The sequence below is a fragment of the Centruroides sculpturatus genome, unplaced genomic scaffold (assembly GCF_000671375.1).
Source record: "Centruroides sculpturatus isolate CEXI.00-Female unplaced genomic scaffold, Cexi_2.0 scaffold1038, whole genome shotgun sequence".
NCBI classification, from domain to species: domain Eukaryota; kingdom Metazoa; phylum Arthropoda; class Arachnida; order Scorpiones; family Buthidae; genus Centruroides; species Centruroides sculpturatus.
The window spans coordinates 165,371-172,039 of NW_019385501.1; the positions used below are offsets into that span (position 1 = coordinate 165,371).

Here is a 6,669-nt window from a genome sequence, read left to right on the forward strand (position 1 = left end):
ACTAATAGTTCACGAAAATAATAATTTTCGTGAACTATTATTACTTAAGTATGTAAAAATTTATTACATTTCCTGTTGTACGAGGGTTTTACCCAATTCTCGAACCGTGTCAGAGTGAATCCGTGCTATAAAAGTACCGTGTTATACGGGGGATGGTACCAATTCTTGAACCGTGTTAGAGCGAATCCGTGCTATAGAAGTGCCGTGTTATACAGGGGTTACCTGTATGATATGATATCCAGAAAGTTTATGAGATTTTGCTATAACAACAAATATTTGGAAAAGAAAACTGCAAAATGTTTTAGTTTGTCTAAAGTTACTAGTGTGCAGTTAAGTTTTCTTAATTACAAATGTGTCAAAATTTAAAACAATTGATGAGGAAGAGGTTATAACAACTGATGTGGTTGTGATTTATGGCTTCCTTTCAAATCCTTATCAGAGATTTCAGTGCTGTGATTGTTTCATTAGTTGATACAAAGTAATACCGAAACCTAGGCAGCTAATATGGTACTAGGGCATGTGTGCATTTCAGGACTGTTTTTGGGGGTCTATAACTTAACTAATGACATTCCAGTTTTTTTCATTCCCAATTCAAATACAAAATTCGTGCAAAATGAAAAATGCCTAACTTTAGTTATAACAGTTACTGTACTTAGGTAGGTTACAGGTGTGCCTTGACAGCATAAACTTCAAATTTTATTTAAAATTTTTGCCTAAAAATGTTAAAATAAATAAAATCATAAATTTTTTTAGAAATATAAACTTTTATAGTCCACATTTTATTTACTAATGCAAGATTTTTCAGTGGGGACTAGTTTATTCTGGATTAAGATTTAATTTTATAATACAGTAGTTATACTTATGTAGGTATTTAGAAAGTTTGTAGTTTGAAGTATAGCAGTATAAAATGTTTGAAAATTTTTTTCCAGCCTGTATCTCCTCAAGACCAGGTCAGTGTGGAAGAGCTGATGGCTACATCTTAGAAGGAAAGGAGTTAGAATTTTATCTTCGAAAAATCAAAGCAAAGAAAGGAAAATGAAAATCTGAATCTAAACAATAAAGTTGAATTAGATGGAAATTGTCTAGATATTAATCTTTATTTACTCATTTTTTATTCTATATACAAAAGATCTTTTATTAAATAGTATATAGAAGAGAAGCATGATAATCAGAAAATAATTTCTATAAGTAATATTATATAATTTATTTCTTTATATATTTATATCTTAAAATTTTCAAGTTGGCATTTATCATTTAAAAAATTAAATGTATTTGTATTGATAAAACGTTTCAATACAATATTTTTTAAAATATTGGTAGGATATTTTGCAGATTATTTTCCTTAAAATTTGAGAATCACATTAAAAGGAATGGGCAAGAAAATAGGCTTCAAGCACTGGAAATTGAAATTAGGACAAGCTTTATATAGAAGATAATTACAGTCAAATACACCAACTGATAAATGGATTAAATACTATAATTTCTTGTGGATAATTAGCAAGTTGTGTGTTTATTTTTAAAATTGCAATTAGGATTCCAACAGCTTTTCTTCTTTCCTCTCATAAGTTTAGATCGGGTGTCCAACGTTTTTGTTTCTCTGGGCCACATTGGAAGAAGTCATGGAGTTTTGGGCCACAAGTGTATATAATATACTTGTGGCCCAAGTATATTTTAGCCCAATCCTTAAATACACAAGTATATTTAAGGATTTACATGTCTAGATTATAGTAATAAGTATTAAAACTTTATTATGAAAAAGGATATTTTAAAAAATTACTTCTACAGACACTCAATTTTTATTTTGAAGTGAATAAATCATTTATTATAAAGGAGACAGACAAAAATTTGTTTGAAAAAAAAACAAATATTGGTTTTCTAATTAATAAACGACGAAATACCATTTTAAAGTGCATGTTTATTCGACCAATGTGTATAAATAATACGTAGCCCAAAAAGTAGCCAATGCGCAAAATGATATTTTTTTACGCCAAACTAAAAAAAGGGTAGCCAAATCATACAACGCTGGAAGGAATATAAATAAAGCTAGAGTTGGGACTCAGGATTATAGACCCGAAAGGAGAGAGAGGACAAGTTAAAGAAGATGAAGATAAAAATTAAGGGTCAATATTTGCGTAACGGAAGGTCTGTTTAACCTTTCTCACTACTTTTTATCTTTGGCTTTTCTCTCCTTTCCCCGAATTTGCAGCTATAATCCTTTGAGTCACAACTCCAGCTTTAGTATACCTTCCTCATTCACACATTTCCAAGTATTTGAAAATATTTCCTTTTCACTCAAAAATAAAGGTTTACGGCTTTGTGAAACTTCTTTTTGGAGTTTGTGCCGTTGAAATAACTGACAAATTCTTTTATTTTTTTGTTTACACGTTTATTGGGCCGCTTGTTGAACACCCATGGTTTAGATGGTCTTTTTCGCCATGCTCACCTGCCCTGATTTTAAAACACTCACCGATACTTCAGCTTTATTTTCGATAATAGGAAAGGTCTTGTGGCAATTGATTTACTCCCCTAATTTGTTTTTATGAAAATTGCCATTTTTTTCTATTGATCTACTATCCGGTAAATAAAATTTTTTTAAGAAATGAGTTAAAACGATTTTTATACTCGACAAACATACGTGTTACATACAATATATGTAAATCGATTATAAATGTATTTGTATGGTTTGTGTGCTAATCTAAGAATTTCACGAGAATCTGTAATCAACTTTATAGTGAGTGTTATTTGGATCGCGTTACTATGCACACCACCAAGAAAACTACAATTATAGATGAGAATTTAGAGAACACCGTAAGAAGATATTGTAAAATACATATTCCAAATAATTATTGGAGGAAATATTTATTAAACATTTCAACCGAAGAAAATTGTTATGGCAAAAAATATTCAGTAGAAAAAATATATACTATGAAAATAAAGTGCCCTATGTAAATATTAAATTGTATAGGGAAAACAGGAAATTTAACAATTCGAGGTAATTTTTTAACCACGATGCATTTAATATATTTAATGAATTAATTTAAACAAGTTTATTAAATATATTAAATGCATCGTGTTAAAAAATTACCTCGAATTGTTAAACACTTAATGAATTAATTTAAACAAGTTTATTAAGTGTTTTTATTGTATGAGTAGTAATAGTTTTATGAATGAAATAAATTGGAACTGAGCCGGATAGAATTAAGGAAGTAAACTCTAAGAACGAGTATTTTCATATTTTAATAAGGCATTATTCCCCTGCTCTGAGTCAATCCAGGATCAACAACAGAATATTTTGGGAGTAGTCTCGTGGATTTGTCAAGCCATGTCCTAATGTAAGCATGAACAAACCCATCATGGCTATGATTATAAAGACTTCCTATAGCCCACAGAACAGAGTAAAAAAAGGATCTGTAAAACTGGTAAGATCCGTTTTATTTCCTTTAATTTTCAAGTTTATTACAAATTTGAGAACGATGTGCAAGTAAAAGAATTACGTAAACAATTATGGATCTTGATCATTGATGGAAATATATTCATAATTTAATTGATTTATGATACATACGTGTACAATAGGTTTGTTTTCAACTGATTATAATAGTAAACTAATACATTTTAATATCGGATAAACAATATGAATAATGTTAATGAAACATTGATTTTATATAGCAAACTGAATAAGTGAAATGTAATCTATGTTGTTAGCGCGCTATGTATATTTTTGGTTAGTTTATTGATAATTTCAAAAGATCAAGTTCAATTTTGTTATTAGCAAAAATATCACAGATTCAATATAAAGTACTGTATGTAGCCAATCCGCACGCACCATCTATAATTCAGTGTATGTGACATCATATTTTTACCCATCATTAGCACTACAGCGTGGTGTGGAAATTTTCGAAAAGGCGCAAAAAAATAGCAAATATTAGATTTTAAAAATAAATAAAAAACTATTTTAAATTGAAAGTTTTGCCGTCATTTTAGAAAATTCCCATAATTACGCGAAAGGAAGGTGATTTCCAACGAAAGTGTATAGGTACGCAAAACAACGATTGCGTCGCGTAGCAGTGACTGCTATGCGATCGCGCTAAGTGGAGAGCCAGCATAAGTCTCGTCATTTCGTTTTCTTTACATTCCTACAGGAGAAGATTTAGAGAAGGTGAGCTAGGCGAAGTCACGCTTCGAGTAACGCCGGGTACTTCAAATTTTTTTAAAACTTCGCCCTATGGGCACTAAGAGGGCCGGCTTCTTTTAGCAAGCCCATTATGAGTTCGGTCAGTCCTACAATGAGCAGTGGGGGATAGTCCCCGACATATCTGGACGGACCGGATTCGATCTCAAATTCCCCGGAGCGATAGGCTGCCATTTTGACCGCTACTAATTTGTGGTTGAGAGCATATATTTTAAATGAAATAAATTAAAAATATAATAAAAAATTGCAGCCTGGCATTGTAACGATGTCACAATGAATAATATCTCGTTTTCTTCCGGTATTCAAAACTAACGACTTCTAGATCTGCTATTGTGTGTCTAGAGTTATGTTTTGCTATAAATTTGTTCTTTGTTTACCATAATTGCTAGTTGCACTCATGGTAACGGCTTCTGCCCTGAAACCCAGTGCCGTAACTAGCCATTCCTGTGCCCTGTGTAAGAATTTGCATTTAGGCCTTGTAATTAATTAGGTTTGGAAAAATAATAAAACAAAACATGCGTTTTGGGTCCCCTTCAAAGTGGACCCTGTGTGGGTGCACCTCTTGCACCTGCCTAGTTACGGCACAACAGTAAAGTAAATAAACTGATTTAATGTTCTTTCTTGAATCTTGTTTATTTAGTTTAATGCTTCTGTTACTATAACAGCAACGTAGTTTACTATTTGCTAGAATAGCAACTGATCACTTATGAATCGTTGTAGTCGTGATTAATATAAAGAAGACTGAAATTTCAGGTACAGTATATGTAAATAAACAAGTAAACACCAAATTCAAAATAGAACTAAAACACACATTTCAACTAATTCCAGAAGACTGGTAAGTAATAATTTTAGAAAATAGCATTACGGCACAATGAAATGTAAGATAAAGAATACCGCCAAAAATATTTCATTAACTTGGGATTTCTGAAGCTCAGAATTCCTTTAATTTCTGTAATCTGTAATGTTTTCTACAAATACATTAAATGTTGCTACTATTAAACTAAATTTACATTAGTGTTTATTTATTTTTCACACTAAATTAGTAGGTCCAGAAAATATGGATTACAAATTATTTTACTATCTAAAACTTTGGCTTCACTGGGAAAAATCTCCATCTAGGTGATGCACCCCATTAAATCTATCCTGTTTGTTCAAACAAAAACGTTGAATGTTAAATGGCGGATTCACATTTGAACACACACAGAATCATAGTTACAAGAAGATTATGACGTAGCTTAGCGCCTTCAGTATATATTCGCATTCTCAGTATATATAATGTATGCTTTCTTTCATGTAAAGTTATGATATTGTAAAGTTTTTCACGCTTAACTGTAGGCCATGTGTTGACTGAAAAAGTAGCCCCAATTAGGGTTTCTCAAACGGGATCCCGGTTGTTTTTTTTAACCCGGGAAATCCTGCAAATTTCTTAAAAATTCACTTTTTTTCTTATTTTGTGTTAAGGTTGAGAAAATTTTGCAAATACAGCAGAGCGTCGATTATCCGAATCAATTGGGGACGTTCGGAAGATCGATGTTTCGGATAACCGATTACACACGAAAAAATATATTAACCTATCCCATGTTGAAATTTTTCTCCGTTGCGTGTCGCTTCGCATTGAATTTTCGTCGATGTTAAGCCCAACGAAGACTATTGTATTGTTAAAAATTATTTTTTATTTTGTACGAACAAAATAAATATATTGAAAAATATAAAAACAATAAAATGTTATACTTCAGAAGTTAATTTAGTATCAAAAACGTAAAATATTTGAGTAGCCGAAGACATAGCCAAAGATTGCAGCACCACAGAACTGGCGAAAATTTAAATTTACCAACTGGAATTCTTTCGGATAATCGACGCTCTACTGTAGAAATTAACTCATAAACTGTCAGAATACATTTGTATTTATTAATTTTAAACCTACTTATTAGATTTTTTTTTAAATTTTTGCTCGTTATGGCACGTCACAAATGGTCAATAATCAATACGTAGCTTATTTGTGGCAGGACTCAAAATTCTTTACCTGTAATATCTGGAATAATTGTGCTTATGCTGTCTTAATTTTTAACCATGCCCAGTAGCTTCAATAACTGCGTAACGCCAAGTTGAGCAAATTGGGCAAGGATACAAACGAGTACGAAGTCTGCAAGTATGAAGTTTTTCTCCATAAACCCGATTATTAAAGACAAACGAACTGCCAAATTATTAGACTATGATGTTTCTATTAAAGAAGTCGAGGTAGAAAAATCAAGAATACTAGAGAACAAAAGAAGTACTACAATCTCGAAAACGAACTAGAAATCTTTCAGGATACAGGTGAAAAACACATATTTGTCTTCTCTTAAATGTATTAAACACGATTCCACTCACATCAATTGAATCGGAAAGGCCATTCTCGGTAGCAAGACTTTTCATTACTAAAATAAGAATTAGATTGAGTGATCGGAGTATCGACCATCTTTGCTTTTTAAAATCATATA

General features: G+C 31.4%; 1 protein-coding gene across 1 annotated transcript in view; it reads left to right on the forward strand.

The window, feature by feature from the left end:
• The window catches only part of LOC111639605 (40S ribosomal protein S8-like), a 4,608-nt gene extending 3,530 nt beyond the window's left edge, over positions 1 to 1,078 (forward strand). The window contains exon 5 of the mRNA XM_023385497.1: positions 930 to 1,078. Coding sequence (XP_023241265.1) covers positions 930 to 1,039 — 110 coding nt within the window. The 3' untranslated portion in view covers positions 1,040 to 1,078. The remainder of the gene's footprint in view (positions 1 to 929) is intronic.
• The last annotated feature ends 5,591 nt before the right edge of the window (positions 1,079 to 6,669 follow it).